This window comes from Chionomys nivalis, chromosome 18 (genome assembly GCF_950005125.1).
Source record: "Chionomys nivalis chromosome 18, mChiNiv1.1, whole genome shotgun sequence".
Lineage (NCBI taxonomy): Eukaryota > Metazoa > Chordata > Mammalia > Rodentia > Cricetidae > Chionomys > Chionomys nivalis.
Window position 1 is genome coordinate 24085493 of NC_080103.1, and position 15819 is coordinate 24101311.

Genomic DNA, 15819 nt, shown 5'->3' on the forward strand with positions numbered 1-15819 from the left:
TTTCTGTGTCCTCACATAGTTTATAGTATCATTTTAGGTAAACTCAATGTATTGGGTTACTTTTTTGCTTCTTAATCCAAAACCAAGTTATTCTCTTTTGTATGTATGTATATTGTGCATGCATGTATATAGGTGCATTTGAATGCATTTGAGTTCATGTGTGTGACATTTACATTGAAACTCAAGGTAATTAATTTATATTCCTTATATTTGGACAGTGGATTGAAATCTGAAGCTTTATATATCTTGTGGAGTTGAGTGAAACAAACAGCATTACAAAAAGTGTTTTTCTCCTATTCACGTCTCCTTATGTGTGAAATATGCAATGGTGACCACAGAATGCCAAGGGCAGAGTATCAATATGCCAAATGATTATTTATTTATGTGTTATGCAGAAGAATGTTCTAAAATTTCACTCAGGCCTTTAATACTCATCTACCAAGTTTCTAGTACGTGTAGAGACATATCTAATAGTTCTAGGCATAGCTCAACTAGTAGATCACAAGTCCATTTGGGTCTAGATTCTAGTTACACAACAATATTATTCTAGGCCAATTCACTTAACTACATTCTGCTTCAGTCTGAAAAGGGAGTTAGATGAAATTATTTCTGTGATTTCTTTCAGTTCTAAAATAACTGATTTTTTGTGGTGTTATGACTCCCCATTTGGCACACACACCGCCTATATAAATCCAGTACAGGAGTTCATCATGCTGTCTCTCCCTAACCTGCCAAATCTCTGACCTCTTAGACTCCCCCTCCCGTCCTTTCTTGGCCCACCCTCCCCCCATCTGTTCCCTGTTCCCAGCAACCCTGAAGGATCTATAATTACACATGGATGGCACCAATATGTTGTAACAGCATTGCTTCTCCGGTATTCTGGTAGCCTCAGATGAGTAAAAGCACATAGAAGAGTAACATGTTTGCTAGACAAGGTGATACCCCTTAGCTTTGCTTTCCTGGGCTCAAATTTTTGTGTTTAACTAAAATAAGCCTGTGAGTTTAAAAATACCACCCAGAGCAAATGACAATCTGTATTAATTGCTAATTAATCTCAATTTCCTTTCAATGCACATTTTTAACTACCTGCTATAGAGTGTGAGGAGCTCACAGGCAGAGAAATCAAAATCCTTTAGCATCTCTATTTATCTCAGAATGCACCAGATTGGATCACTTGGTAGTTCATATTTTACATCTATGCTGAGCAAAACAAAAACAAACAATAATCCTTCTTATCTATTCCTGTTTGGTACATAATTTCTTTTCTTTTTTTTTTTTCTTTTTCTTTTTTTGGATTTTTCGAGACAGGGTTTCTCCGTAGCTTTTTGGTTCCTGTCCTGGAACTAGCTCTTGTAGACCAGGCTAGCCTCGAACTCACAGAGATCTGCCTGCATCTGCCTCCCGAGTGCTGGGATTAAAGGCATGCACCACCACCACCTGGCACTGGTACATAATTTCTTAATAGTTTATAAAGGTATCTGGTACTTTTGCAAGGTAAAAATAAAATGCAAAAAGGTTGATTAAAGTTCATATTACAGGTAGCCTTTCACCTAGTGCAGTAGTGTAGCGAGGATGATAGCTACAATTGGTTTGCTCTGAAAAAAAATCAATTTGTTCTTAGCACTATTTAAGCACATAGGTAAGTGCACATGCACACACACACACATGCATACACACAATGCACCAATAGTCTATAGATGTTTTCATTTATTTTCTTTTATCACAATAAAAGTCCAATGATGTAGTTTTTGAAGGAACTTTGCTACCCAACATGATTTCTGTGAATACTAGTTCTTGAGGTGTATTAGTACATACATATGTGTTCACATACACAAGGACATGCACAAACACATACACAGATAGACAGATGATGGATACATACATACATACATACATAGCTAGTGTCATAGATGATAGATAGATAGATAGATAGATAGAAAGAAAGAAAGAAAGATAGATAGATAGATAGATAGATAGATAGATCAGCTATGTTTGTTTTGAAGGCTTAGGTTTAAACAAAATGGTAGTGTTTACTGTGGTAATATACTCAATATTGTGATTTTCATTGAGGGAAATAAGTGTGAGGATTTTTCAAATTTATTGAGAATTAGGTTATTTGTGGATTAATTCTGAGGAATATAGGAAAACATTCTCATTTTATAGAAGGGGGACAGTGCTGCTTTTTTTTTTTCCAACTCTGACTTCTCCAGGAGTTATGAGTACAGGACATACTTCTATTCCTCTTGACTCATAACCAATGCTTCCTTAAGATAAAAATCATTTTGAAAACTTGATAATTTCTATAATTTAATCTCATTGTACTTCCAGCACAATGTCTATTACCCTATTACAACCATGGTAGGATAAAGGGCTATTAGTGTACCTGTCTCAATTTTAAGGCTTTGGGTCAGGATCTTTGGATCAATATATTTTTTTGAGGTTGTTATATCATATATTTTAAACTTGTCTCTTTATATAACAACTATTTTTCAAAGTAAGAAACAAATTCATAACCAACAAAAAATAATTTCTAAATCACACTACCCCCACCCCCATTTGCCACTTACTGTTAAACTTTGTTTGGATGAAGTTTCCCTATCTATAAAATAAAGACAGAAAACAGCCACCACAAATTTGCACGCACTGGAGTAGCTCCTTTCAACTCACTTCATCCTAAAAGTGACTTGCTGACTTGACATATATAGACCTATGCTTCATCTTCTAGTTGATATATTGATATATTGCAATATATCAATCAAATTGCAACAATAAATTTCTATTATTGCATTGGAAGGCTAACGGGAAAGGCCTTTTTCACTGAGGCATTGCCTATAGAGCTACAAAATTCTAATAGTAAATATTAGATCGTGACCAATGTTTCTGAATGCATCTGGAAATGCTTCTAACTCTCCCTCCAAGACTTTTGGGGAAAATGACAACCAGTAAATTAGGAATTAGGATACAGAACATGGCTCCGCATATTAGATGGGAGTTCTAAGCCCATCCCAGTCCATTGTTTAGCACTGCCCATGGGGCTGCATCTTTGTATGCAAACACTAAGTCAAGTGAGGTGAGAAATTCTTTTACTTCTTCATTATGTGGTATTTTCTTCAAATATCTTTATGTTTCTTCTAAAGAAAGACATCTTTAATAACCTGCTAGCCTTAAAACAAACAAAACAGAAAACATAAACACTTGAGAATTAACAAAGAGACACGTTTGAACACGGGTTGTGTTCCTGTAGGCTAACAAGGTTTATAGTTTAAAAGAAGGCATTGCTAGATACATTTTCCACTTTTAAGGCCAGAAAACTTAAAGAAAAATGAGACACTTACGTACAGATTCTCTTTACAATTAAAATTTTTCAAAGATTTAAAAAATAATATGTTTGAAATCAGAATGGCCACAGGTGTCTCCTGAATTGATTGTGCATAACCAACTTTATCCCCAGTGTTCCCACTGCCTAAGTCATAGCCACGTTCGGCACTGGTTTTTATTGTTATTTTGTGGTCATCAAATCTTTACTTGGAATAATTTTAGTTATTGGACTTTATTCTCCTTTTAAAATAGGATCAAAGGAAATGTTAGATAAAGGAGTGGTTAAAAATTCATTTAGTTTGAAAAAAAGACTTGTGTGATAGGATCACTTATTATAAATGTATGAATTTTTATGTTACAAAATAGGACATGCATTTAGTCAGTGATTTTCTAGAAGACAGCATGGGTACTGATATACTATGTCAAAAAGAAAACCAGAGGTCCTCGTGTAAAGACGGAGTTCCCTTAAAAAGGCTAGCATGACTCACTGTTTCCCAGTTTATCCAGTAGTATCAGTTACTGTTGTAGTTTTGATGACTTATTCTAATGAAATGCACTGCCAGGTATTTAAATTTTCAGAGAAATGTTGGAGGAAATATTCAGAAAATTCAATTCATTTCTTACTCTTAGGAAATAGCACAGTATCACCATAATTTGACTTTGGCTGTAAAGTCCTTATATCTCATATGGTAAAGTAATTTAACGCAGTCACAAAAGTTGATAAAAGTAAAATTAAGCAATTAGAGAGCAAATAAGTGGAGAACAGACAAACGGTGTGCTGGAAGAGCAAGCAGAAAACCTCACGGAGCCTGTGACTCATGGACACATCATGAATGGCAGGGATGTAAGATGTAAGAGTTTGCTTTGCTGTTTACAGCGAGATCCTTTGCAGGATTTTCTGAGTCTCCTTTGTCTATCAAGCTGCATTCAGGCTACCGTGGCTGCAAAAGCTTGGGCTACAGGCCATCACAAAGTCAGGAGGTTGGCTTGACACTTGATGATGTGAGTGATGTCAGATAAAAGAAGTCCTGAAACATCTCTGGTCCTCAGTCTTTTCACCTGTAAAACGATTTAAATCCATCTGTCTTGTGAGCCTCTTGTGAGGATCAATGGAAGTAAAACAATCAACAAGAATCCTAGAACCTGAAGGTTATACAAATGCTAAAGGGGTTGCTTACATATTGATGAGGACCAGCCCATTTGCCTTTAGCTTGATTTTCTCAAATTATATCTCAATTTCCTTGGGAGAGTACCTTCCAAGAATGGCTTTTAAATGACCCTTTTAAGTATATATATATATTTTGTGTGTGTGTGTGTGTGATCCTTTGCCCAAGTTTTACCAACTCCATATAGTGTGAGAATTTTATATATTAAATATATGTGTGTGTGTGTGTGTGTGTGTGAGAGAGAGAGAGAGAGAGAGAGAGAGAGAGAGAGAGAGAGAGAGAGAGAGAGACTTTGCCCAAGTTTTACCAACTCCATATAGTGTGAGAATTTTAATGGTTCAAACCTCTATGAAACTGTAGAGTGCCCATTTAGGAGTCTGAACTGGAATTTGCACTTGGATTCCTGCTGTTACACAGGGAATGCTACAACACAAATACCTAGCTTATGCACCAATTGCCTAAAACCCTGCTTCATCATTTATCCCCCATGTTAAAGACATGATCCACCAACCCTGCTATCCCTTCAGCTGACTAAAAAATCTTTCCCTCAGTCCTTGCTCAGATTTTAATTGGTTCTCACGCCCTGTTGCCTCTACAAGAGAATCTCAACCCATCACCCTGTGCTGACTTCCTAGGATTTGAAGAGCTTTTCTTGACTCTCAACTTGAACACCAGGTCTGGGAGTCATAATTGTTCCTAAGTTAAGAAATGTTAACGCTTTCAGTGTTCACACAATGGAATATTTTCTACTACTGTCTTAAAATGTTTCTCCTCTGCTTTCAACGCACATGTGAAAATTTATAAATTTAGATGGATTATAACATGAGCAACTGCAAAAGACGGTTTTGTAGGAATCCTTTAGCGCTTCTTAAAGAGGATGACGGTCCACTGGGAGAAGATGGGGGGAAGTAATCTCTCAGGATTCTACACTTCATTTCTCCTTTGGAATTCCTTAACAAGCTGTGCTGTTTTGTGTGTAATTTGTTTGCCTAGAATTCCATTTTGCCTTGGCTCCCTGGCACACTACACCACACGTTTCAAGATACCATATAAACGTCAGATCTTATCAAACATTTAACTAGTCTTATATCATTAAGTTAGTAGTTCTTTTATCACATAAGAATTCATACAGTGGTATGGATGAGGTATGGCTTGAATGTATCTCCTGGGACTTCGTGTACTAAAATTTATCCCACTATGGAGTATTAAGAGGCTAGAAATAACTTAATGATGGCTTTTAGAGATGAGGCTTTGGAAGTGGTTAGGATTTAGGCAAGGGATCAGAGAGAACGCCCTCAATTGAATACTGGTGCCTTTGCAAACTAGCAAGACCAGAAGCACGCCCCATGTTTCATGCTATGCATTGTCCTAGGCTGTCTTGGGACTATGCCCATAAGAAGGAGGTCACCATATGCAGCTCTATGAACTTCCCTAACTGAAATATAAGTAAGCCTGTTTTCTTTTAAAGCTACCCAATTTCAAACTTGTTGTAATAAAGAAAAACATAAAAAAGCAAATAATCAGAGCACTCAGCCCTTGTCTATGCCCTTTCAGGTCATGAGCTTTTTGGAAGTAGGGACTATGCCTTGGGCCATTGCTGAATGTTCACTGCTAAAGCCAGAATCTGCTCTGTGATGACAGAGAAACGTGAATACGCTGTAAAAGCAGAATCTGCTAAGTGGCCGCAAAGCCTAACTTCAATAATTAGGACTAACAGGATGAGAAGCCAAAAGCACACACGTTTCCTACATGAAAAGTGAAACCTCAAGACTTTGGCAAATTTATTTTAGTTGTGGCTAAGGATGACAGAGAACCCACACAAATCAGTTTAGCATGATACTATGTTTTCCAAATGCTTTTGAAATTCAAAGTTGTCTATGTACTTTAAAAGTTTCACGGGCATTCTTCATAAATGGGTGTTTGGCTGCATGAATGTCTGTGCACCATATATGCGCTTGGTGCCCATAGTGGTCAGAAGAGAGGACGGGGATCTCCTGGAAGTAGAATCGTAGATGGTTGTGAGTTGTCTTGTAGGTGCTGGGAATCAAACCCCAGGTTCTCAGGAGAAGCACCCAGTGCTCTTAACTGCTGCGCTCCATGGGCAAATGTTCTTGCTTACTCAAGATTACTTATTTGGGTACCAACTTCTTGACCTTGTCCCAGTTACAAAAAACAAAACCCAAGGTGGTGACATTCAAGCAGTCAGGTTATATGGATGTAAAGTTACTCCTGAGAGAGAGAATGTAGGGAGCCTTTCTCTCTCTAACACCCTGGGGAAGTAGCTTTGTCACTGGCCGGTGTGGCCTTGCGTTCTGTAAAAGGAGACTGGATTGGACAGTTAAGAATGCTCAAGAAAGGATGCTGAAATACAGCTTCTGTGCTAGTGTCCTCAGACTCTTTCCTTAGGGGAAAGCAATGGAATGAGGAAAGACAAATAAGTAAATAAACAAATAAATAAATTTCAGTTGATTTCTGTAATTGGGGCATGGCTATAGTTCAAAACTCCCAAGGGGTGTCTAAAATGGAAGAGAGCACCGGAGTCGCATACATACTATGTTTGTATCTTATGTTTACATAACTATAAAGTTTAAATTAAAAATATGTCACAGCAAGCGTCTAACAATTATAACCCATAGTAAATAGAATTATAACCATATTCTGTAACAAAATCCACTTAAAACTTATTAATTAGTTATTTCTGGAATTTTCTATCTAACATCTTTGCATTTGCCTCAGTGAAAATTTTGGAAAGCTAAGCTATGGATAAGTTAAACTGTAGGCTATTTGTTATTTTGACAGCCAACCTATAAAGGAAGCCGAGTAGGCACTGCATGGGATAAGAAATGAATAAACACCATTGAAAAGGTATGAATTACCTTTAAGAATGTATTGTAAAAGACAATCAATTGAGATGTTGATCAGATTTGAATATTTCTTTCAATTCTACCTTCGTTAGAGGAGAAATTCTATTATCCAATGTCTAAAGCCATAGTTTGATACATTGCTGATAATACATCTCGGAAACAAATGGGCTTATTACCAAATGCTCATTTATCTTTCAGACTTAAAAACCTATTATAATAAATCACACTACTTCCTCAGTCTTACCTCAAAGACACAACAAGGAATGTTTAGTTTCTATTCTGATAAAAGCGCTGCATCTGACAAGTATTCAGGCTTTAATTAATTTAATTGTGGAAAGAAAGCTTAGAAGGAAACATGGTACTTGAAAATCTAAACCTCCCACGGTGTAACTAAGAAACCTTTTGGACATTATATATTTAATGACTTTTGGACTTAACCCCTGTCTGTATGAAAAAAAAATGTTCAGAACAAACATGTACTTTTCATTTCTTCTCTCACCTTTCATCTGGGTACGTTTTATTTATGCACTAGACGAACTTTTGGCCATTAGAACCATCTTGCTTCACCAGTTAATTAACACAAGTACCATAATTTAATACAGTTAATGCTACTTGATGCCCTTTAATGTACCTTCCATTAGTGATATTATTGTAGTATTACCCTGTAAATTAAAATGAGATCAAGACTAAGAGAGTGGCTCTTTAATTAAGGTACTGGCACACTGCACTTCTCTATTATTCACCGGAGAAAATCACCCTGATTTACTGAAGCAGGACAGCCATAAGTCAGAATTAGCCCAGGAAGATTATTAGGTTTGTTGAACAATGTAAGTGCCATGGAGTTACTGAGATGGCCAATAGCATTGCTTCCTCTTTTTTCCTCCATTATCTTGATAAATACTCAAGCGGTAAATGAAAGCAAAATAAACATGTAGCAAAAGAGAAATGCATTTTATGATAATATTATAGATTTTGTTACCAGTTCAATAGATCCTGGATATACCCCATGTTAAAAAAGCCTAAGGTAGTGGTTCTCAACCTTCCTAATGCTGCGATCCTTTACTATAGTTCCTCATGATGTGGTGATTCCCAGCCACAAAATTATTTTGCTGCTACTTCATATCTGTAATTTTGCTGCTGTTATGAATCATAATGTAAATATCTGGTATCCAGGATATCTGATATTTAAAACCTTGTGGGGATTGCAACCCACAGATTGAGAACCAACAGCCTAAATGATTCGTTAACCTAATGACAGTCAAAACATTGCTTTTAGGTTAAATAAAATAGTTATTATAAAATCTACATATGTATATTTACATTATCTTCAACTATTTCCATTTCATAGTTCAAGATAGAAAAATATATTTTCTGTTGGCGGTATTGCACATATTTATAGATGATCTTCATACAAAATTTATATAATGACTTATATAAATTCCCACATTTTGCTTGGATGGTATTGGAAGTGACAACAGAAAAATGGCATTATTATTCCTGGAAAAAGACACATATATAAAGATTCAAGGTTTGTGTGACCAGGGGATGGAAAGACAAGCTACAGGAAACTATGTGCTTTCTTACGTTTTGGAAAATTTAGAACTTCACAATAAAAAATATCATCAACTAATAGGCAATCTTTCTATAGATGACCTGTTGTTTAAAGGAAAGACAACAAAGGACATGAATCCTGAAATCTTCAACGGTAAAATTATCAGTTTCTAGGCTGAGAGGCCTAATGCTCCACGTTTGCTCGTCTTTCCGTTTAGTGGCTCCATCGTGAACAAATATTCCTTACATAACTTGAAAGCCAGAGACATGCCGGAGCCATCAGGCCCCGCTTCTTTAGTCCCTCCCCCAGGACTAAAAATACTCCAGCCATCTGGTGCCTAGTGCAGTACATGCCAGCATCGGTTTGCCCCGAAGAATTTGGACAGAGTGGAGGTGACGGAGCAGCACCGTATGGGCTTACCTCACCTCCACTGGCCCTTTTGCTTTTGCCCAGCTGCTTCTCACTAGCTTGCAGCTGACTGGTGAATGGGAATGACAGTGGAGGTGAGACTCAGAGGTTTGATGGAATCTGGGTCCTGCTAACTCCTCGGAGCCAGTGACAAGCAGCCGGAGGTCATTGCCAAGGTGAGGCTTAGCAGGAAGGTGAGAAGTCCATAGGGATTAGATGTTCTTGGCAGGCCATCTTTAAGAGAGGGCCTGTCTAACTCCAATGGAGCATGCATAAAGCTTTCCTTAGCTCAAAAATGTGGTTTACACTTTCTTTCAAAGAATCAGAAAAAAGAGAAATGAATTTCCCATAGCAAAAATAATCTCCAGCAGCAGATATTTCATAACTGAAACCCACCAAAAGATTGTCTTTCTGACAGAGCCAGATCACAGTGCAGTGGTATATAGAAACTCAAGTTCAGGTTAAGAAGTACTGAAACTGACAGAAACTGACCTACCTGAATTCAGTGTTATCAAACCACACAAATCTCAGGCTATTCATTTAGAGTTTTATTCTTTCAGCCATATTGAATATTTGTCATTTGATGTTGGTATGCTGTTGTTAAAAATTTCAAATATTTTCATATAGTACATGCACTTGAGATTGGATAAGATGACATTTTAAACTTACAGTCTTTTACTAAGATGTTCCTTAACATAATGGGGCATTTTGGTACAACACATGCTCAAGTCTGATAAGACAATTTCCTAGTGCTCATTCATAAACTCCTGCTAATCTGTAAACACTTCTTAAAACACTAGGGCTCCCAAGATCAGTGTGGCTATCCATATACTAGGGCACAAATCCCTCAAAAATACTAATTTGCTGTCAAGATGTTGTCAGCATCTGTCACTAAGACCTCGGTTAGAAGTTGACAATAAGGTCTGTAGCTAAAGATTCTTTACTGATCATGAGGAACACAAGAGGAAGCAGAGGATATAGCCACAACTTCATGCTGTCTTTCCATTGTGAACATCCTGAAACCTTAGATGCCACTGTAAGCCGAAAAGCTTTTCCGCCTTTCTTACTCTCACTATGACCACTATCTTCATAGCTGCAAACACCTTTTTACTCAACTCTCTGAAGGGCCAGAGTTCCAGCACCTCCAATTTCTGAGGACTGGGCAGACTCAAAGGAATCTGAAAGCCAGCCTATTGAATGAATCCTGATTTATCGTCTAAATTTATGCTTATCAAGATCAATATGCCAAATTTACCATTATACAGTTTATACACTTATCCTCATATATTCTCAGATTCAAAAATGTTTATCTCTTTCTTGATATTTTCTTTTTTTTCCTGCCCACTATCTCATGCTTCTACTCTCACCATGCGTTGATGAATAAAAGTCTCTCATGTTGGTAGTTTTTGTTCTCATTACCGGAATTTTCACTCATACATCTTCAAAATTCTTTATAATCAATTATAGTTTGGTATACTATTAAAACAAGGTATCCGTTATCATAACCACTGATGTTACAACTCTTGTCCATCTGCCCTTGGCTTACCAAGTGAAGAGTCCCCAACCCATATTTTACATGTGGAATATTTTTTAATACAAAGGGTTTAGGACCTCTAAAAGAGGAAGCTTACCACTCTTGAAGAATTGCATTTTAATTCTCAGGTGCTTTTTGTTCTGACGGTGTAAGGGATCATTGCAGGGTGATTCTTGCTTGCATTGGGAAATGCAAGACAGAACCTTATTTCTCCCTCCCCCTCTAACAGAGCAAGCAGCCTCACTATGTTGGCTTTAGCCTCACCTTACCAGGGAATATCCAGCTTCAGGTAGATACTTATGTTTTCTTTTGTTTGAATTCCAAAGACTCCTGAAGACTGATAGCCAGTGTGGGTTTGTATATCATTGCTGAGCCAAAAGGTCTCAGAGGGCTTTAGAACCTCCTTGTGTGTTGGTGGCCCTCAGAAAATAAAGAAATAAAAATTGACTAATGTCGCCAACCCTGGGCATATCTTTTTTGGACACAGTTATTTCCATTCAAGATGGGCAGGGGTTCTCTTACCTTCCTCGCACCTTTATGTCTGAGATTGCATAAAAGTAACGTGCCAAATGCAGCTCATCTACAAATATTTCCCCAACGGCGGGTCTCAATAGCCTGATCCTCAGGTCCGTGACTGTGAAGAAATCTCTGAGTTTCTTGGTTGTATCCAGCTGTCCATAGAGGGAGGCCATATTTCGCAGCCGAGGTCCAGCGAAAAACGCGAACCTGTCTTTGATCTCGAAGTGAATAATTTTGCTGTTTGTGGAGTACCCCGTGGAGTACTCCTCTGTGCAAATGATCTCTAAGACAGACTGCTGGGACAAATCCTTCACGGACTTCGGGTCCATGTGAAAAGCATCGAGGCAGTCTGTGGCATAATACTGATAGGGCTGCCATGTTCGTCCATAATCGAGAGATTTCTCCAGGATCATTTGGTCTGGACGCCCCGATTCGAAGGTAATAACTATGTTGTCTGTAAGCTCAATGGTTTTGCTCCAAGACAGAGTGATGTTAACCTGGAGAGGTTTGGGGTACTCCTTCCAAGTAGCAGACTGCCAAAATGTAGAGGGATGTCGTCCTTCAAAATCAAACATGAGCTCAGGAGGGTGCGCCAGTTCAGGGGTGCTTGCGTCACACTCATTGTTGCACATGTAAGGGTTGCCCTACAGAAGAAGAAGAAAGGAGGGTTCATTAAAATATTGCCTCAACACCGTCTTACCTTATTGCTAACAAGCTAAGACAGAAAACAATAACAAAATCACTAAACAGTTTTTCCCCAACTGGCGTCTCCTCTATACTAGCCTTTTTATTATAGAGTTGGCAAGAGGGCTCAACAATTATGAACATGAGCTGCTTTTCCAGAAGACCTAGGCTCAGTTCCTCGGACCACCTACATGGCAGCTCACAACTCTTTGGAACTCTAGTTTTAGGGCATTAGGTGCCCTCTTCTGACCTCCACAAGCACCAGGCATGCAAATGGTACACAGAGATATAAAACACATATACACATAATGTATAAAAAAATAAACCATGTAAAATTAAGATGGTAGTTTTCTTGTTTTTCTATGGGCTTCAAGGATAAGAAAAGTTCATTTACTCCTGTGTCTTAGACCCATAATATGATCACAGAGGCACAAAGATTCAGAACTGCCTAATAGCTCAATCATTCTATTTCCGTCTAGAAAGGTCCTGCAAGGAAGGCAGGGCGACTTGATATTCCTTAGAACATGATTATTTTTTTTAATTAAAATATGATTACATCATTTCTCTCTTTCTCTTTGCTTCCTCCAATTCCTCTCATGTATCCTCCCTTGCTCTTCCAAATGTATAGCTTAAAAAGTCAACTATGTGTGTATGTGTATGAACACAATGTGCTCAGTACTTATCATGTTACTTATATGCATGTTCTCAGGGCTGACCATTTGGTTATGGATAATCAGTTGGTTTGCTCTTCCCTGGAAAGACTCTATTGCCCATTCTCAGAATTCCTTAGTTGCCTGTACCTCTTTGTCTAAGGTTGAGGCTTCCTGAGATTTCCCCCTTCCACTCCCCTTGTCTACTGGTGCCATCTTTATTCAGGTCTTAGTTAAGGATGGTTCTTCTACAGGTCACTTCTAAAGCTGGCCTTTGGATTTAACCATGAATGATAGATGCTGACCCTTGTCCTATATAGCCAAGGATACCCTCATTGACATTCAGTTCGCTCTTGGCTTTGCCCCGAATCCATCATACTTAACTGGGTCCCTGCTTCATAAAACCTGGTTTTAAAACGTTTACTTTATTCACCACAAATCATTAAAATGCGGTCCACTGCAGACTCTGGGGTTGGATCCAAACATCTGGCATCCTAATAGGTAGATATGAAATGAGTGCTCAGGAATGTCTGGGGCTGAGGATGTGTTCCAAGTAACGGAACACAGAAGTCCACTATAGTTATGCCTCGGTATCCTTGAGGTATTGCTTCTAGATCCCCCATGGATACCCAAATCTGCCTAATTTTAAATGGCATACTATTTGCATACACTTCAAATCAGCTGGAGATGATTTAAATGTAAATGGTATGTAAATAGTTACTACACCGCATTCTTTTGGGAACATTGACAAGGAATAATCTGTATGTTTGCAGTGCACAGGCAACCATCCTGGGCTTGGCTGCACAGCACTTGAATGCCACCCAACGAGGAGCACTGAAAGCAGCATGTGAACCTGCAGAATGTGGGAGGCTGCAGCAGTGTGCCCCCGAATGTCACTTATTCTAATTAACTGAACCCAGTGCCCTGCGTTGAGCAGAGTCACGTTTTGCCACCAGCAGCTTTCGGCACTCCCTCCCCAGTATCCTCACCCCATGGTAAGTTGACTGCAGACCTGGAGTATTCTGATCGAGGAGAACCAGCTCCAGGCAACGAAGAAGGCGCTGTGCACCCAACCAGACACTTGTGTATTTGTGACTCTGCAGCTGCCCATAGGCAGCTCTCAGTGGATGTTAATTATTCTTCTTCTTACAAATGCTACTTCCTTTACAACCCACTCAAACTAGAAGCTGGAAATAAACCGCCCGTGATGTCACAAGTTGTAATGCTGCTTCTGAGGCACTAAATGCCTCTTCTCAGCTTTCCCTGGTAGAATCTGGAGAGAATGACTTGATATGGCGTAAATTTTTTCTTTCGAAAGAAAAGCAGATAGCAACATCCAAAGTCACTATTCAGGTATAGTGAATCATTATAGTTTCTCCGTATTTTCAGGGGATATCTCACGGAATACTTAAAGCCTCAGGTCACACTAAGACCAGTATATATTTTTCTATGCCTACTTAAACTATAGAAATAGTATTTATAATTTTGCACAATAAGGACTTAACGATGACTCCTCATAGAATAATGTCTTATAGTAAAAACTATGTGAATGAGGTCACTCACATAATATCGTTGTATACTCCTCCTTCTGCGATGACTATAGACCGTATAGTCTATGTGATGAGATGGAAATGGGTGATATGGATGGATGCTCTTGATATAGTGCTAGCGGATGAATACTGTAATGCCGGGGACTGCTGCTCTGAGAGCTTAGATGCTATCCGTGACTAATGGGTGGGGAGTAGCTACAGTTGTGAATACAAAGCTAAGGGACTATTAATACTCACAAATGGTGGGATGGAGTCAAGGCGTAAGAGATCTTACCACGCTGCTTACAACAGTGCACAGTGTAAAACGTAAACAAACTGTTTATTTCTGGGTTTTCCCGTCTAATACTTTGGACCCCGGTTGACCACCCGTAGCGGGCACCATGCACAATGAAACTATGAATAAGAGGGATTGCTACATTCTCTCACCCTGCTCTAGGCATTTGTGAACATGACTGGTTGGAAGACTCTACCTTCTCATACTGTCCTCAGGCTTTCTCTTGGAATTAGACTTAGAATTCCTCCCTTATTCTTTTCATGAAGTGTGAGCTTTTGATCATATCATCTGTTGGATGTGTGAGATGGAGCTCTGGTAATTAGTTTACACCGTAGATATAGACACTCAGTTACTTGCTGACTCCTATGCAATACAAGATGGGCACTGAAGAACTGCCCCATCCTCCCTAGAGGCAGCTTGCTCCTACCTAGTCAGCTAATACTCTTTCTCCCTTTCCCATTAGAGCAATTGAATCCGAACATTGGCAACAGGCTTGAAAGAGTCAGGTATAATTGAGATGAGGAAGGAGAAAGGAGAGAAGGGATATTATGTGAGGAACAGAAATGTTTTAAAAATATACTCCAAGAAATCAGTTATAATGGAAATGTTGCTGTACTTCTCTCTCAAATTTCAATTCCCTATTCCTGATCCCAGCGTCTGCAGCACTATTTATAGGCATCCCCTTCCAAATGAGCTGGGGCGGGGGTGGGGGTGGGGGGGCGGATAACTTTCTGTTCCAGGTGGAATAAATCACCAAATTTATTATTATTTAAACTCCCTTAAGCACACCAGAGCGCCAAATGCAAAGCTCTGCAAACTGGCAAAGGCTTTTTATGGAGGGCTATAAATATTGTGGAATCTGTCAGGATTTATAAATTCCAAATATATGTAAATGCACATTTTACCGGAAGGGGTCAGATTTACGCGGATCATACCTTCACTTGAAATTTACTTTTCAAACATGGTCATTCTGAAAGCTGTCAGCAAGCAGCCATCTGCATAACCATGAACTTGGATGCTATCATCTTTGTCCTGACAGAACTGTCTTCATCTGTGGTCAGGAGTGTGGGGACAAGGGAAGTGTGTCTTGCTGTACACAGTAAAGGGAGTTGTCATACATTTGTGTTGACTCTTGGTGGGAGACCATATTTGTTCACCTTCAGCCTAGGTGCGCAAAGATTCTCAGGTGAGGAAAAGGTACCGGGGCCAAATGAAGAGGAGCCTCTTCGGGCTGATTCTGCAGATGTGCCAATAATAACAAACCCTTCCCAAAAACATTACTAAAGAAACCTGTCTAAAA

The 15819-nt window shown here is 38.8% G+C and overlaps 1 protein-coding gene across 5 annotated transcripts in view; it reads right to left on the reverse strand.

The window, feature by feature from the left end:
- Ntng1 (netrin G1) overlaps positions 1–15819 on the reverse strand; it is a 328456-nt gene that overhangs the window by 132264 nt on the left and 180373 nt on the right. For all 5 annotated transcript variants that reach the window (XM_057793617.1, XM_057793613.1, XM_057793616.1 and 2 more), the window contains exon 3: positions 11365–12005. In XM_057793617.1, coding sequence (XP_057649600.1) covers positions 11365–12005 — 641 coding nt within the window. The remainder of the gene's footprint in view (positions 1–11364; positions 12006–15819) is intronic.